Source organism: Bison bison, unplaced genomic scaffold (assembly GCF_000754665.1).
Source record: "Bison bison bison isolate TAMUID 2011002044 unplaced genomic scaffold, Bison_UMD1.0 scf7180017864110, whole genome shotgun sequence".
Lineage (NCBI taxonomy): Eukaryota > Metazoa > Chordata > Mammalia > Artiodactyla > Bovidae > Bison > Bison bison.
The window spans coordinates 134,087-153,140 of record NW_011494682.1 but is presented as its reverse complement, the minus strand read 5'-3'; the positions used below and the strand labels follow the sequence as shown (position 1 = coordinate 153,140).

At 35.1% G+C, this 19,054-nt stretch overlaps 1 protein-coding gene across 5 annotated transcripts in view; it reads right to left on the bottom strand.

The window, feature by feature from the left end:
* ANKRD17 (ankyrin repeat domain 17) overlaps nt 1-19,054 on the bottom strand; it is a 167,154-nt gene that overhangs the window by 35,432 nt on the left and 112,668 nt on the right. For all 5 annotated transcript variants that reach the window (XM_010839078.1, XM_010839075.1, XM_010839079.1 and 2 more), the window contains 8 exons: nt 17,529-17,640; nt 17,254-17,399; nt 14,336-14,478; nt 13,712-13,925; nt 12,511-12,686; nt 11,301-11,463; nt 7,909-8,004; nt 5,019-5,135 (listed from right to left, as the gene is read on the bottom strand). In XM_010839078.1, coding sequence (XP_010837380.1) covers nt 5,019-5,135; nt 7,909-8,004; nt 11,301-11,463; nt 12,511-12,686; nt 13,712-13,925; nt 14,336-14,478; nt 17,254-17,399; nt 17,529-17,640 — 1,167 coding nt within the window. The remainder of the gene's footprint in view (nt 1-5,018; nt 5,136-7,908; nt 8,005-11,300; nt 11,464-12,510; nt 12,687-13,711; nt 13,926-14,335; nt 14,479-17,253; nt 17,400-17,528; nt 17,641-19,054) is intronic.

Here is a 19,054-nt window from a genome sequence, read left to right as displayed (position 1 = left end):
ATAAAGGTAAGAGATGATATTAGTGACTTGAACCAGAGTGAGAAGAGATGAATAGAGACTAGGATTTCAGATAGAGATCCAAGGCAAAGGTCACTCAATTTTGCAACACAGTGGAGAAAAAATCAAAGATCATATCAAGATTTTTAGCCTGGGCAATTATAGAGTTGTGGGTTTGGAGTAGGCAAAGATCAGGAGTTCATATTTGGACATTAAGTATGAGATGTTTAATTAGGTTTCCAGAAGGACATGTTGAGTAGCTAGCTGGATATAAGAGACTAGAGTGTAGGGAAGAGGTCTGGGCTAAAGATATAGATTTTGGATCAGCTATTATATAAAGGTAAGAAGCCGGATGAGATGATCAATGGATAAAGAAGATCCTGTAAAAAGCTAAATGGCTTACCAATTAAGAGAAGAGATGAGGAGGAACTAGAGACACAAGAAGGAAAACTCAGAAAGATTAAGAGAAAAACCAAGAGTGTGTAATGTAATGGAGGCTAAGTAAAGACAGTATGTCACGTGTTACTAGGTTTAGTAAGATAAGGATAGAGAAGTAATCATTGGATTTAGCTACATGAGAGTCCCTGGAGACCATAAAAACATAGTTTGGTAGAGCTGAGGGAGTGACAACCTAGCAGGAGTAGACTCAAGAAAAAAGGAATTGGAAATTACCAAAGTAGACAAGGAGTTCTGCTGCAAATGGGAGCACAGAAATGGGCTTGCAGCCAAAGAAACAGGGGCAGGAGAGAGGTACTGGAGAAATCAAAAGCTTTCTTAAGACTGGATGAAGAAATGTACATGTTGATGAGGATGATTCAGGAAAGAGAGCAAAATGATGTAGAAGAAAAGACAATTGCTACAACAATGTTTTTGAGTAAGCCATAGCAGACAGAAAATATGATCTAGCTCACAATTGGAGGGATTGGTTACAATAAGTTTATCCAGTAACTAGTAGGAGGTATATGGGTACAGGGGGGATGTCTCTGGCAGTTTTCTTCTGGTGCTTCGGTTTTCTCACTGATTGGAGTAGGATGCAAGATCATCAACTGAGGTTGAAAAAAGAGGATATACTAGATGTCACAGGATAAAGGAGAAAGAAACAGTGGTCTAGATGAGAGGCAGAATAAACTAGGGAAATATATAGTATGACTACTGGGCAGCATTAAAGGGTTCACTGTCACACATTTAAAGTAAAATTAGTCATCAAGATTGATGCTTTTTTTCCCCCCTCTTAGAAACTTAGTTACTAGGCTTGAGGTAAGAATAAGGAAAAAGAAGAGTCAGGCCAGTGAAGGGTGGCATTATAAATGGATCTGACTATTTACTGGTAGACAGAATGTTTTCAGGATTGTTGGAGGCAGCTTTACTCTAGAGGGAGTAAAGCTGAAAAGAGGTGATAATCAGAGAATGAAATGTATAGAACTGTGATTGTGAGGTGGGCATATGAATCAGTTCAAAAACGGACAAAAAAGAAAACATCCATTAGAAATATTTTAAAAATATACCCTACATAATTCCCTAAAAGATTAATGAAAGTTTACAAAGGGGAGAAATAAGAAGTGATAAAGTACAGGGGTAAAAACATTAAAAATGCAGACCAATAACATCCACCATGGATTCTAACAGCCCAAAGCATAACCTAGTTGTTAATGTCCTAAGAGATCAAGCAACTAACTGCGAGTATTCCAAAGTTAGACCAGAGGAACTGCTCCAGAGCATGAACTCTTGCACATAGTAAATAGTCAGTGAATCAAATGTTTGCTGCATAAGCATAAGGTAATCTGATAAATATAACAAGCCGTATTGAGCAGCAATTTTCACAAACCTATTAACCAACATTTTCAAATTAGAAAGGTTGATCAAAGTAATAAGTTATCCATGTAGAACATCCAAGTTAAACTAAATAAGACCAACTTCAGTGATGTTTCTAAACCAGAAATGGTGGAGCCAGAATGTACCAAGTCTCAAATGGCAAAAAGGTGTATTTTTCTAGATGTAAATCATAAGCAAAAAATTGTGAACCAAACCGTAACACATCTCAATCCGATAATTTACCAAATACACTAGAAAGAAGCTGCAGTTCAGGCAGAATAGTCTCCTCCATAATCTAAAATTCTATCTATATACCACCCTCATTCAAAACTGCTTATAAAGTATCAATGCATATGGAATAATTTACATCTAATTAATTTATGATTAAGAATTAATATTATGGGGAAATATGCAATGACACTGAAGGAAGTTCCTATCGAATTGCTTTAAATCTGAGGCTCTGAAAACATTAACATCAAGGTTAAGAAAGGCTGGCAAGAATTCAAGGAAACAACACTTATGTACTGCTGATGGTATTAGGGAAATATTCTGGAAGTATCAAATCTAAAATATACTGACTCATGTGAAGAAAGAAACTTATTCCATAAAAATAAAAGTGCCAAAATATAGCAAAATATGTATAATAATGTTTATTGCAACATTATGTGTAGTGACAATACTGGAAACTTACTATGTAGTATATTACGCAGTTATAAATCACTATCAACTGAAAATATTTTTCAGTTATTGAGAGTGGGAAAAGCAAGTATTAGAGTATTATGTTCACATCATTCTTTTATTTTTCAAGTATACTATCTTCACATACATGAATATTTATGTGTTCAACAAATGTTTACTAACATGCCAGGCATCATTTTGTGGTTCATACACTCTAGTGGTAGAGAGAGACAAACAAGTAAACTGTAGTATTTAGAATATCAGAACATGAAAATAAAGAAGGGAAGAAGAGTAGAAAGATGTGAAAGGGAGACTAAAATATGAGTCAACTTTGCAGAGTTCACAGTTTACACTGCACATATTCTAACAAAGAAAAACCCATTCACGTTAAGAATAGACATGCGCAACTGGACATATGCCTAAATGCTGTTTGACTTTGTAATCCACAGGCTTGCAGTATATTCCTAAATGTATTTCATGTAACGTATAAACAACAAAGGGATGAAACAAAAATTTTATTTAAAAACAGACATCTATGTCTCAGCTAAAAAAAAGGATGCTTTCTACAACTGTGTTTTTGTTCAGTTGCTAAGTCGTGCCCCACTCCTTTGTGACCCCAAGGACTGTAGCCTTCTAGGCTCCTCTATCCATTGGATTTCCCAGGCAAGAATACTGGAGTGGCTTGCCATTTCCTTCTCCAGGGGATCTTCCTGACCCATGGATCAAATTTGTGTCCTTTGCATTGGCAGGAGGGTTCTTTACCACTGAGCCACCAAGGAAGCCCTTCTGAGATTTATAACAATGCAAAAAGAAACAGTATCATTAAATAATACTTAGAGAATCTAACATTTAAAAATGAGAGAGTAATACAAAAACAGGACATTATAATACTGTAAGGAGGAAGCACTAAAACGCAGGTGGACTTCAAATTAAGGGGAGCAAGGAAACCAGGGAACTTAGAATAAAAAAGTAGATTTAAATCCTATCCTAGATTAGGTAAATTACTTATTATCCCATAGATTTAGTTTCTCCATCTGTAATATGAGGGTAATAACACTTTTATAGAGAAGACTCAAATAATTTACATTCTCTCCTATAATTTGGCCCTATATATCGCCTGGTATTTTAGTAAACATTAAATAAATACTAGATGGAACTGGTCATATTTCACTAGCTGGTTATGCCTTGGTCGTGTATGTCTTCCTAGTGCATTTGGTACTTCTGATAAATCTGTTGGCAACAAATTACAAGGTTCAGGATCAATGTAGTACAGATTTGGATGAGGATTAAGAAAACATTAGTTGAGATAACTGAGCATTATAGAGGCTAGGCTCTCTAACTTCCAGACAAGTAAAGTAATCGTTACGGTGATTATAACAAATTGTTCTCAGGATATTATAATACTATAATACTGTATTATAATAGCCTGTAACAATCACTGTAACAATCGTTACAGTGATTATAACAATATGTTCATATTCAATTAAAACCTCAAAGTGGCCAAGAAAAAGCTAATTTTTATTTGATCAGAATATAAACTAGAAAAATTTTTTTAATGAAAAACCTTAATATTAAATATATTTTTCAGAAAATAGAGTATTTTTACATTGACTTTAGAAAAAAATGTTTAAAATAATTTTATTTTCTTCATGCAAGATGAAATGTGTAGCTTAATATAGTAAGTCTAAACAAAAAGAATGTACCTGACTCTAATGAAAAATATTCTAATATACAAATAACTTGTGAACAACATGGGCTTCAACAGGCCCATTGCATGCAAACTCCTTAAAATAAGTAAGTACTACAATACTACACAAATTGCAGTTGGTTGAAATCCATGGACTTGAAACGGCAGATACGTAGAGCCCAATTCTAAAGTTACATGTGGATTTTCAGCTGCGTGGGGGAGGGGCCAGTGCTCCAGCCCCACTATCACTGCATATTTAAAACTTCATGTTAAACTTTAGAGCATTTTTAACCTTTTTAAAAAAGAAAAAACATGGAAGAATATATATTCTATAATATTCAATACCAACCAATTCTTTTCCTTCTATGATTACTATTTCTATAATATTACATTCTAGAGGACAGTTAGTGATAGAACAGAGAGTAAAGAAGCAGCTATGGGTCTGTCCAAACTATACAATGTTTGGAGTATTTTACTCCCTGCAGGAATAATGGGGATGATGCTGTAGTATGCCTGAAAGAGATTTGGATGGGGATTAACAGAACATTTGTTAAGATAACTGAGCACTGGAGGCCAGGCTCTCTCACTTCCAGATCAATGCAATTCCTACAATAACATTTTGTTAATTTAACCATAAAGAAAACTACTTTAATGATATAACAATATTTAAAATACTCAATTCTACCAGTTGAGCCAAACTTGGAGAGAAAACCATGAACATAATTTAAAGCAAAAGCAAAACAAAGCAAAAAACCACAGATTACAAATAAGGAGGAAGAAAAGCAGAAAGGAAAAAAGTAGATAATATTTTTCATATGTAAAGGTTATCATATGGAAAGGTTACCTTTTCCAAGTCTAACTCCTCTAATAAAATGCTGGCATTTTTGTTTGCTTCAGCAGCCTGTCTATCTTTGGCTTGTACTATTGATTCCATACAAAGGTGACACTTCTTCAGCATCTCCTAAAACAAAAAAATTAAGATGTTTCTAACCTCAAAATAATTAACATTTAGAGAGATTCCTGAAAACATGAAAATATTAAATAAGGTACTCGAATGAACATAAGCAGTAAAGATCAATAGTAGGGCAAAAAGGGTACACATAAAAACATAATTTAAATGGCATGTTTTTTAAAACACATAAGCAAAGAGCCTCTACTGTTCTTCAAAATAATATCCATTTGATTGGTACTAAAATTATTTAGTCCTATAATTTTAAAAATGAGAAATCATACTGCAAATAGACCTGCAATAATCTGTTAGGTCGTTAACAGGCTAAAGGAAAGGCAATGTCAACAAAAGAGAACGGGTTTAAAAACTTTTTAAATACTTATTTGGCAAGAACTGTTCTCAAATACTTTGTTTCTGTAACTTCTTATGCTGAATCATTCATAAAAAACAATATTTATAGACTTTTCTCTTATTTCATTTTCAGAACACACTTTTTGACAGGAAAGGGATATTTCCATACTAAGATAAAGCCTTATTTTCAATTTCTGTCCCCCTACATAGATATCTAGGAATACTAATTCTCATGAAAAAATCTAGAGGCAGGCAAGACAGTGGATTAGCTATGTTAAATCAAAAATTAATGAGAAAAGTTGCTGTCACATAATAACTGAGAAAATGAAAGACATTTTCACATTTTTCAGAGGCATGTCTTAGGATTTCATTCCAATATTTTGATTTCAATTAGAATTCTAAGGGGATTTATTTTATGTTCTCTTCCTTTCCTGCAAAAATATCCTAGCAAATTCATTCTTAAGCTGACAGTCTGATTTTTATATTATGTTGAACATGTTAAGAGTTTTCTTGACCATAAGTAAAAGTACTATGCTAATTTTTGCTTAAGTATAAAAAAAATTCACTGACTTGTTCCTCTCAGAAGAGTTATCAGTCTGGTTAGATTATATCACTAATGAATAGTAACAATAACTTGCTTTAGGTTGTTTATCATCAACATTAAAATTAAATTAGCTTAAGTACTATCTAAAAAACTAAAGTAATTCTATCATAGAAAATGTTTTATTACTTCATTCAGTTCAGTTCTGTTCAGTCGCTCAGTCGTGTCTGACTCTTTGCGACCCCATGAATCGCAGCACGCCAGGCCTCCCTGTCCATCACCAACTCCCGGAGTTCGCTCAGATTCACCTCCATCAAGTCAGTGATGCCATCCAGCCATCTCATGTTCTGTCGTCCCCTTTTTCTCCTGCCCCCAATCCGTCCCAGCATCAGAGTCTTTTCCAATGAGTCAACTCTTCGCATCAGGTGGACAAAGTACTGGAGTTTCAGCTTTAGCATCATTCCTTCCAAAGAACACCTAGGGCTATCTCCTTTAGAATGGACTGGTTGGATCTCCTTGCAGTCCAAGGGACTCTCAGGAGTCTCCTCCAACACCACAGTTCAAAAGCATCAATTCTTTGGCACTCAGCTTTCTTCACAGTCCAACTCTCACATCTATCCATATGGAAAAACCATAGCCTTGACTAGACGGCCCTTTGTTGGCAAAGTAATATCTCTGCTTTTCAATATGGTATCTAGGTTGGTCATAACTTTTCTTCCAAGGAGGAAGCGTCTTTTAATTTCATGGCTGCAGTCACCATCTGCAGTGATTTTGGAGAACAAAAATATAAAGTCTGACACTGTTTCCCCATCTATTTCCCATGAAGTGATAGGACCAGATGCCATGATCTTCATTTTCTGAATATTGAGCTTGAAGCCAACTTTTTCACTCTCCTCTTTCACTTTCATCAGGAGGCTTTTTAGTTCCTCTTCACTTTCTGCCATAAGGGTGGCGTCATCTGCATATCTGAGGTTATTGATATTTCTCCCGGCAATCTTGATTCCAGCTTGTGCTTCTTCCAGTCCAGCGTTTCTCATGATGTACTCTGCATAGAAGTTAAATAAGCAGGGTGAGGATATACAGCCTTGACGTACTCCTTTTCCTATTTGGAACCAGTGTGCTGTTCCATGTCCAGTTCTAACTGTTGCTTCCTGACCTGCATATAGGTTTCTCAAGAGGCAGGTCAGGTGGTCTGGTATTCCCGTCTCTTTCAGAATTTTCCACAGTTTATTGTGATCCACACAGTCAAAGGCTTTGGCATGGTCAATAAAGCAGAAATAGATGTTTTTCTGGAACTCTCTTGCTTTTTTGATGATCCAGCGGATGTTGGCAATTTGATCTCTGGTTCTTCTGCCTTTTCTAAAGCGAGCTTGAACATCTGGAAGTTCACGGTTCACGTATTGCTGAAGCCTGGCTTGGAGAATTTTGAGCATTACTTTACTAGCGTGTGAGATGAGTGCAATTGTGTGGTAGTTTGAGCATTCTTTGGCACTGCCTTTCTTTGGGATTGGAATGAAAACATCTTTTCCAGTCCTGTGGCCATTGCTGAGTTTTCCAAATCTGCTGGCATATTGAGTGCAGCACTTTCACAGCATCATCTTTCAGGATCTGAAATAGCTCAAGTGGAATTCCATCACCTCCACTAACTTTGTTCGTAGTGATGCTTTCTAAGGCCTATTTGACTTCATATTCTTCATTAGGTAAGTAAATACTCTGAAGAGTTTCTTAAACAGCATACTTCATTCCCAAATACTACATAAATGAAAATAGTTATATGCCACACATTATTGCTCAAACTAAGGCTTCTTTTCTTAATGTGGAATATACAAATATAAAAAAGCCAAATGGGATCCCAAGTTCATACAGTGGGGATGAATTTAATCAGTGTATTACCTTATCAGTGATCGTTGCTATGTATCTCATACATTCAGAGTCTGATGGAAACTGATTGACTTCTTTGACTAAGTAGCGCACCACTTTCACATGACCCTAAAAAACAGATATCAGTGTCAGACTGAAAACAAACTCTATCAGAATTCAGTAAATCTAGTCTGTCTGAACAACGATTTCATTGGCATTCGTGCCACAAAATAAAGAGTTAAGTTGGGTATTATTGGCATTTCAAATAAAAAAGTGAAATAGGAAATGGCAACCCACTCCCGTATTCTTGCCTAGAAAATTCCATGGACAGAGGAGCCAGGCAGGCTACAGTCCATGGGGTCGCAAAGGGTCAGACATGACTGAGCGACTGAGCACACAAACAAAAAAAGAGACAGGCTTTGGTTTTAATGAATTAGATAAATCTACACCGTTCACTTTCATTCCAACTCCTGAAAAGATATAGAATAATTTGAGCTAAAATTCTAGTCAGTCAGTCAGTGTTAGTCTAAACCATTCTGAATTTTTAAAAAGATAACCAAAAGTCAGTATGAAGAAATACATGATATGTGTGAAAGAAAAACCTCACCTTCCCCTCCAGCCCCAGCTAACTCATTAGATCTTAGCATCCTATTTCCATTTTAAGCATCAAAAGAGTAGAAATAACAATTTTGTTCTTTTTTTCAGGTGAAAACTGAACAGATAGTACTGTATTAGGTATTAAAAGAAAATAAGATACACTTGCCTAAAGCTTGAACAATGGTTATATTATTTACTATTAACAAAATTCTCTATGTTAAAAATCTTTAGACCCTATTCAAGAGACTCTCTACTTTCTCTAATCTATACTATTATTGACACAACACCTCTAAACAGATGGATAAACATATGTTTATAGTCAGTACATTTCCTCTGTTGCCTTTATTTTTTACTTTCTCATCTACATCTTTTAAAATTACCTGTACCTTTTAACTAAACAGACATTTCTCCGAAGACATACAGATGGCTAATAGACACATGAAAAGATGCTCAGCATTATTCACTATTTCAGAAATGTAAATCAAAACCACAAAGAGGTATCATCTCACGTGGGTCAGAATGGCCACCATCAAAGTCTACAAACAATAAATGCTGGAGAGGGTGTGGAGAAAAAGGAACCCTCTTACACTGTTGGTGGGAATGCAAACTGGTACAGCCACTATGGAGAACAGTGTGGAGATTCCTTAAAAAACTGGAAATAGAACTGCCATATGACCCAGCAATTCCACTGCTGAGTATACACCCCAGGGAAACCAGAAGTGAAAGAGACACATGTACCCCAATGTTCACTGCAGCACTGTTTACAATAGCTAAGGCATGGAAGCAACATAGATGTCCATTGGCAGGCAAAGGATAAGGAAGTTGTGGTAATATACGGAATGGAATATTACTCAGCTATAAAAAAGAATGTATTTGAGTCAGGTCTAATGAGGTGGATGAAACTGGACCCTATTATACAGAGTGAAGCAAGTTAGAAAGAGAAACACCAATACAGTATATTAATGCAAATAATGGAATTTAGAAAGATAGTAACGACTACCTTATATGCAAGACAGCAAAAGAGACACAGATGTAAAGAACAAACTTTTAGACTATGTGGGAGAAGGCGAGGGTGGGATGATTTGAGAGAATAGCACTGAAACATGTATATTACCATATGTAAAACAGATGACTAGTTCAAGTTCAATGCATGATGCTGGGCACTCAAAGCCGGTGCTCTAAGACAACACAGAAGGATGGGGTGGGGAGGGAGGTGGGAGAGGGATTCAGGATGAAGGGATACGTGCACCCATGGCTGATTCATGTTGATGTATGGCAAAAACCACCACAATACTGTAAAGTAATTATCCTCCAATTAAAATAAATTAATTAATTTTTAAAAACTACCTGTATCTTTTAATGAATACCTTAAATGGCATTTGCACCTTTGCTTGATGCCTCATTAACACTTCTACAGTATTTAAAAATATTTATATGGGACAATTCAGTTACCTAATTTTGACTGTGGATCTATGATGATTACATTTTGTACAAAATGCAACACTTGGAATCTGTACAATTGTACACAGTAGGTAATAAGAAAATAAGTAATGAAATGAATAACGAAAGAGTATAAAAGGTAAGTGCCCTGCTTAAGGAGCTAAGTCTATTTGGAAACATGAGGTATATGTATGTTATAAGAGATAAGGTATTTCAATGTGAGCTCAAATGGAATGGGAAGAGTTTCTGTAGAAGGGGAGATTTACACTGCACCCAAGAAATGAGTAATTTTAGAAAATTGAGGAAGGACATTGGCATTCCTGAGATGAGAACAAAGGTGATATGAGAGACAGTGACACAAAAAAGCCCAACCAAGTAGAAAAATCACATGAGGGACTCAATGCGAGATGAGTTCAAAGGGCACTAGACTAGTCTCTGAATAACAGCTAAGATTCGGTTTCAGAGGATTACAGAGACTGGCGAGACAGGAAAAGTTTCCTGAAGAGGATACTAACAGAGTGAAATGGTTAGGAAGATAAACTTGATATGCTAGCTTGCTTGAAGAGGGAGCTAGTCACTGAGAATAAGTATGATTAGAGAGGAAAGAAAATTCAGAGTCAGTGGGAAGGTAGCCTGGAACACCCAGGGAAGAGATGGTATAAAGAATAAGAGAAATTAATAAGAGAAAAAAGGAAAAGATGATTTTTTTAAAAAACAATTTTTCAATACAACAAAATAATTTAGAATCTGTATGAGATTTTACCTACTGAATGAGAAAGCTCAAAACTATAATCCCTAGAATAATAAACTGGCTTTCCAAATAACAAATCAGACCTGCATTTAGGAGATCAAATCATTAAATCAAGTAACTTAGATATAGTTCTATGTTATGCACTACAGAAAGTTTTAATTTCACAAAATTTATTTCTACTTCTGAAGGTTTCAAATATTGGCAGCTCAATTTTCATTTTTCTTTTTTTTCTCTAGAAATTAATGTGAATAATTAAAAATAAAATCAATTTAAGTTAAATTTTTCTGTGTGCTAATACAAGAAAACACTCATTCATAAATAAGTAATTAATTACTCTTAGGTGGATTCATATTTTGCAAAAGAGTAAGACTGCAACTAGAATTTGAAAATTCTACATAGTACAATTTTTAAAAGTTTACTTAGCTTTGACATCCAATACTGATACTATTGATAGCTTTTCTGGGATACCTATTATCTAACTTTCAATGTTGCCATCAGAGTGATTATTTGCTTATTATCTTACTGTTTTTACCTTTGCTGTTAGCTCCTAAAATGAGGGTCTTTAGTGATAATTAAATGATGAACTTCCTAGTCTAAGTGAAAAACACCCAAGTGGATGAGAATGAAAGACTTCTACCTTTCTAAATGCTGCCATAAGAGGAGTTATCTTGCGGTTGTCGGCTGCATCCACATCTGCACCTGCTTGCACCAGTAACTGAACCACATCCAGGTGTCCGCCATTTGCTGCCAGCCACAACGGAGTGTTCCCCTTCTTGTTACGTACATCGATATGGGCTCCCCTAAATGAATGACACAATATCACTTTCAAATATATGACACAAATGATAATAAAAGTCAACTATTAACTTGTGAAAATATTCTTTAAAGAAAAAAAATTATTTAAAAATACATAGGACTAAAATGTATTTCTCTCAAAATTACATTATAAAGAATTTCCATTCATCAAATTAAAAGCCACTAAATCAAAATTAACCATACCTCAATAACTGCTTTTCTTATTTTAAATTAAAAATAATTCATTCTTTGTGCATAATTTTGATTTTAAATCCTGAGAAAATGTAAAAATTTTTTGGAGAAATAAGAAGATACATCCTGTTAATATCATAATATACTAAACAGTATCCTAGAGCACAAACAGTATCCTATGAGGTGATTATATCTTTCAGATTATTCGTATTCATGTATTTATATTATGTGGTTTTGGAAAAGAATGAATCCTAAAATAACATGAAGGTTTAGCACTCAGTGGGCACCACGGTGAATAAGACTCATGGCAAATAACAGTAGTTGATAGTAGCTACTACTAAATACTACTATTAGGGCACCATGCCAATCAAATTTAGCAGACAAGCAACTCTGAAAGACTGGCAGGCAACCTCTAAGTGACTTAAAATAAAAAACATTCTGGACTCTATCTTATATCTTGAACAGTTTCATAACTCACTTAAAAGCCCTAATTACCATAAAGAACATGAAAAATCAATGGTGAAGCCTAGATTATTGCCAGACTTACACGAATTAGGGTGACATCTCTGCAAAACTATGAGGGTGATGGGACTATGGCTGACAACAGCTTATTACAGCACTTAAAAAGTGTATACCCAGACAAAAAAGGAAGTAAAGTATTCCTGGGCTGCACTGAAAATAACAATGCAGCATAGCTCTGTATGGGTGGAAAATAACATAGGTAGGTTTAAAACATTAAAAAAAAAAAAATACACTGTTAATAGAAGTAATCACATCTGATTTTTAAATAGTACAATCTGCACAGAGAATAGTCATCACTAGTAACCCCGTATCACATGTGGAGTATGGTAACATCATACCTGCCAATAAGAAGCTCACAGAATTTATAATGCCCTTTATCTGCTGCTATGGTTAAAGCTGTATCTCTCGAGGAGGGCACTGGAGGGGCATTAACATCAGCACCTTTATCCAAAAGGACTCGGCCCACCTCTGCATAACCACCAGAGGCAGCTTCCATTAGTGGTGTGAGGCCAGTCTAGGTTTAGTGAAAAATAAAAAACAACACATAAGAGACTAGAAAGTACCAAAATGTTAATGAATAATAATTTGGGGGAATTATATTATATAGCTGTTACCAAAATTCATATCTCAATTCCAACACTGACACTACTAACCTCTCTCAGTTACAGTGACATCTACTGAAAGCAGATGATTCTGCCTAATGTTAATTTGTGGGGGAAAAAAACGATGAAAGTACTTGGCATATGAAAGTGAAAAGTGTTAGTCACTTAGTCGTGTCCAACTCTTTGTGACGCTATGGACTGTAACCTGCCAGGCTCCTCTGTCCACGGGATTCTCCAGGCAAGAATACTGGAAGGGGTTGCCGTTTCCTCCTCCAGAGGATCTTCATGACCCAGGAACTGAACCTGGTCTCCTGCATTGCAGGTAGATTCTTTAACACTGAGCCACCAGGGAAGCTCTGTTCCTCTCTTCTCTTTAATGATAGTATATAGTTTTTAGCTGACAACCCTAATGTCATTATTACCTACAAGAATCTATTGCTGGGACTTCCCTGGTGGCCCAGTGCTTAAGAATCCACCTTCTAATGCAGGGGACATGGGTTCGATCCTTGATCAGGGAACTAAGATTCCATATGCTGCAGGACAACTAAGCCCATGGACCACAACTAGAGAGAAGCCCATGTGTAGCAGTGAAGAGCCCACATGTGTAATGGAGGGATCTGCATGCCCACAAAGAGTATTCCACGTGCCACAGATACACCTTTCACAGCCATAAACAAATAAATTTTAAAAAATAAAGAAAAAGAAAGCCATGTCTCTCTCAAAGATTAAAAAAAAAGAAGTTGCTAAGGTATTTTAAAGAGGTGATGCTTAACCGAGTCATACAGAATGGCTTCTGTTTAAATGTATAAATATATATGTAAGAGATGACTACAAAGAGATTACTACAAAGTACTAGAATTATAATAAGCATATTGCCAATGTATACCTTAAATGTCAAAGAAATAAATCCATAGGCTAATCTCAGATCTCTTCTTACCTTAGCTCTGTGTTCCACATTTGCTTTTCTATCAAGCAGAAGACTAACCACTTCAGTTCTTCCTTGGAAGCAGGCTAAGGTAAGGGCAGTATTCCGATTGGTTTCTATTTGAGCATTAATGTCAGAGCCCATGTCTAACAGGAGCTTAACGGCAGCTGTGTGCCCATTCATAGCTGCTAACATCAGAGGAGAAATGCCCAATTTGCTACCAGTTCTGGGGGTGGAAGTATGGGAAGAACAGAAGGAAAAATATACATTTTTAAATGTCCTGGAAAAATTGGATGATAATACAGAATTCTATCTCATGATTGAAGATTAAGATTCTTTATTCTGTAGACTTATTTAAGAACACACTTCAAATCTTTTACTACCCAGAACCAGAATACTTTCTGTACAATAACTTGGACTAAAATCAAATTAACTCATTATTAAAGTGAAGTTACTGAATTCCGTAAGAAATACAGCAATTGATAATTTTTTCAAGTTGTATGTCAATAATTTTAAATTTGAATTCTAAATCTGTAATGTAGGCATTTCCTAAGTATGGCATTAAAGATGTGTTGTTCTACAAATATCTTTAACATTACGCTCTTAAGGGACTTGGAGAGAGAGACTAAAACTTACCTAGAATTAATCTCAGCTCCTGCATTTAGTAATATTTTGATAATATTCACATAGCCACCAGAAGCAGCCAGGCTTAGAGGTGTGTAATCAGAAACATTCCTGTGCTCTTTATTTGCCCCTCGAGCTAACAACAGCTCCACCACCTGGAAAAAGAAAAGGGAAAAAATGGCTTTCTTCTTATGGCGAGACAATTTGCAAGGTCTATATTTATGATTTCTCTTTTTTTCTGGTATATTGTCTATAATAAAAGAAAGGGAAAGTCCTTTCATCCTTTGCACAAAATCAGTCTCAAATGAAAAGCAAAAGGTCTTAGAAGTCAACAAAGGGATAAGTAAAATCCATTTTGCAATCTGTTGAAATGACAGTATTTTCATTGAAAGATTTATACTTCACGTGTTATATAGATTTTTTCATTTGTGCATGTAAATGTCCTTAAAAACTAAATGTAAAAAACAATTTTGGAGTAAAGCTAATACTTATTTTTCCCCAAAATTTTACTAAAAAATTTTCAAGCACATGGAAAAATTGAAAAAAACTACATACATTCATCACGTAGATTCTACTATTAATATTCTATTATGCTTACTTTTCTATCACAGTTACTTGTCTGTTCATCATTGATGCATTTTGTTTCTAAGTAAGGTGTAGACACCTACAATTTCCCTTAAATACATCAGCAAGTGTACAATTAACTAACCTCTTATTTTTTTTCAGGTTTTTTTTTTTAGGTGAAATCTGTAACTTTAAATAAATGCACAAAACTTAAACTGTATATTCACCAAGTATTGACAAATGGATAAAACTAATTTAAATCTGCTTTTTCCACTTTATTATTTTTTTAATTGAGGGATAACTGCTATACAGAATTTTGTATATGTTTTCTGTCAAACATCAGTAAGAAATCAGCCATAGGTATATCCATGTCCCTTCCCTCCTGAATCTCTCTCCCATTTGTTATTTATTCATGTTCCTTCCCAGTCAATTCTACCCACAGGCTAGTTTCATTTACCATAGATCTTCATATAAATGAATCACACAGTGTTTGAGAGTAATTTGTATGTATTGTGCAGCATTCCATTAAATGAATACACTAGTTTATCTATTCTATTGATGAACATCACTACTGTTTCTAGTTTTGGCAATTTGGCAAAATTTAGTACTGTCAATCTTTAATTTAGCCGTTCTAGTAGATGTGATATCTCACTGGGTCTTAATTTACATTCCCCGATAGCTGAGAATATTAGCATTTACTTAAGTGTCATTCAGGGGTCTTTTAGTCTATTATACCATTTTTTTGTCTTTTTAAGTTCACATTCTTAACCACTTTCTTTTTTAAATTTTATTTTTTTATTGAAGCATATTTGATTTACTGTGTGTTAGTTTCAGGTGTATAGCAAAATAATTCAGTTGTATATACATATATATACTGAACACGTATGTATTCAGTTATATACATATATAATTTTTTCCTTTTCAAATTCTTTTCCCTTATAGGTTATTCTAAAATTTTGAGTATAGTTCCCTGTGCTATATAGTAGGTCCTTGTTGGTCATCTATTCCATATATAGTAGTGAGGATATGTTAATCCCTAACTCCTGTTTTATTCATCAGCTACTCCTTTCCCCTTTGGTAGCTGTAAGCTTGTTTTCCGTGTTTGTGAGTCTATTTCTGCTTTGTATATAAGTTCATTAGTATCATTTTTTTTTAATTTCACATGTAAGCAATATCATACAATTTTTGTCTTTTTCTGAAGCTGTGACTTTCTATCAGATTTTTCCTTTAGTCAGTAAGCCTAAGTGGCTTATGTAATAAGATTATAAATCAAGTTCCCAAATTGGCATTAGGTTATTTTATCTTACAAGGAGTCCCTTAAGCAATAAAGTGTGTGTGTGTTTGTGTGCGTGCGCTTAGTCTCTCAGTCCATAAGGTTGCAAAGAGTCATTCATGACTGAGTGACTGAGCACACACACACACAGATCAAGTATTTCCAATGAAGTTTAAATTGAGATATATAGATTTGCTGGGAAGCTCTTCAAATCACACAGTGATCAAAAATTTCAGTTAAGTCAAAATTTTATTCATTATATTCCAAAAACAGAACATTTACAATTCTGACTGGTAGAATCACCTCCACTGTGGAATACATAAAATAATGAGAATGGTGAAATAGAAAAAGAGAATGACCTAGAGTGCTTCCTAAATATAAGACTCAACAACTCCCTATTGAGAAGTTATCAATCCAAAGAGACAGCACAACTGGTGAATATAACTGGATTTAAAAAATGGATTTAAAATGGGGTTATCCAACTGATTATTAAATGTCCAAAGAAGACACACAAGTGAGTAAGTTATAAGTTCTTGAGTCCACACCTAAGTACACCAGCTGTTCTAGCTAAAAAAAGCTAAAAGATTATATAATATTACCCAAGAACCAACCTTTAGAGTTAAGAAGGGTTGGGGAACAATTAAAAGATAAAATTACTCAAAACAACTAAAAATTGAACACTCTTAATTCCCTACTAATCTTATATGTAGACAGCAACAGAGGCTGAGCTTAAGTACTTTTCATACTAAATACTCTGGGAGAGGAAAAGATGAATGAATACAGGCCCTGTTTATGGGAAGCTTGCTGACTTGATTTGGGATGTCTTAATCATTCTATTAGTCTGAATGCAGGATAGAGGGATTTCCACGGCAGTCAGTACTTATAGATGAATAGGATAATAAACAATGTATGCTTTTTTTGGCAAGACAGCTTATGCTAACATTAATTCTTATCCTTTTGCTAAAAAGCTAATAGATTCATTACTGTGATAAATCTTAATGTCTGTCCACTGTTCCTACAAAATCATATAAATTAAACCATATATTTGTTAAATGGAGGAAGGAAAAGAAATTATACTTGGGAACAACAATACCTCCTGTCTTCCCCCAGAACAAGCCAAAGATAGTGGTGTATCCTTGGTTCTTTCTGACTGGGCTTCAATGTCTGCACCGTTGTCCAGCAATATTTCAACAACACCAACATGACCAGCTGTAGCAGCCAATATGAGTGGAGTAAAACCTGAAGTAAAATAAAGATCTTAGCTAAGCAAAGGAACAGTGCTATTTTCTATTCTATCTAAGCATCAATATAGGACTACAAGTAGTAGATACAAATTTAGAAAAAAGTTAATGAACTTTTCTTATCTACCTTTCTTGTCTCGGTGCTCAATACTAGCTCCTCTTTCTAGCAGAGTTTGTACCAGTTCCTCGTGACCACCAGCACAGGCAAGCGTTAGCGCTGTGTCATGATTACTCTCAGTCTGTAAAAAATTAATTGTTGATTAGTTCATTAGACAGTTAAAAATGTTAACATCAATTGCATAATATGTACATATACCAAATACACACCCACACATATACCACTCTACTGTATCAAATAATTGGATATTAAATCTTTTTCTCCCCATTAGCAGTTAACTTGTGAATTTTTTTTAATAAAGACTAATATTTGAACTTTATGGGCAATTCTTAAAGCAAGCAAGAAAAAAAGTATGATTTTCCAACCACATGCTATTTTCAGCTACATGTTTTAAGAAATACTACTGTGGACTCACTTTCTCTTCTACACATAAATGGAGTAGCACAGACAAGATTTATTTTCCCATTCCAAACAAAAAAGGAAGGTTATGTGAAATGACAGGCAATACATAACACTGATCACTGCAGACAGAAATGATACTGTATTGCCCAGAGAGTTTCCAGGCTAAAGTGAAGGGAAAGGATACCCAAAAAGAGTCCAGCAGTCTCCCTGGAATTGAAGAAGAGTTTGGAGAAGTGAAGGGGGCTAGAATTCATGGGGCAGACTACTGGGGAGGAAGGTGCTACATTCAGACAGTTCTCCAGAGATCCACAGAGGGCTCCCCTAGAATCTTCAGCTGAGCTCTGATCAGCACATGTGCATAAGGAAAATTATTGGAGGCCAGGGAAAGACCACTAGAAGGGGCTGAACAACACCAAGAGGTTAAACAGGACTGGGAATGGTTTGATTCCCACAGCAGAGCAGAAAGGCCCTCAAAACACACAGAATATTGAGAAGAATCCTCAGCTATTGGGCCAAATTAGCTACTGTGGACTCAACTAAGAAAGCTGAAAAACAAGTCTTGAAATGAAAACACTATTTTCAAGTAACTGGATTCAAGGAACAAAGCCCATAAAAAGTCAAAGGAACAAAAAATATACATAAGATACAGAGTACTTTGAAACACAAAGACCTATAAATTAAGACATGATGACACTGTTAATATATAGTTTACTTCTGACTTCTACCAATGGATAGGGACAAACACTGGATTTACCAGTGGTCATACTCTATCATGGTTTAAATACTTATTTAGTGAATTAAGTCCTCACGTTTTTATTACTCTAAGCCGGTGCTATACAAAAAAGTTAACTACTAGCCATATGTGGCTATTAGTATTTGAAATATGGCTACAGTGACTGAGGAACTGAATTCTAAATTTTATTTAATTTTAACTTAAAAACTGATAATTCGGTTATTAGAAACCTTTTCTGTATGTCTGGGGGAAATTAAATAATGATACCTACTTTTTCAGTCATTTAATCAAATCTAAATGCAAATCAAGTATTTCCAATGAAGTTATATTGAGATATATATTTAGAAATAGAGTGGCAAGCCATCTGGATTTGCCCAGTATGGAGGCGGTTTCTGGGATG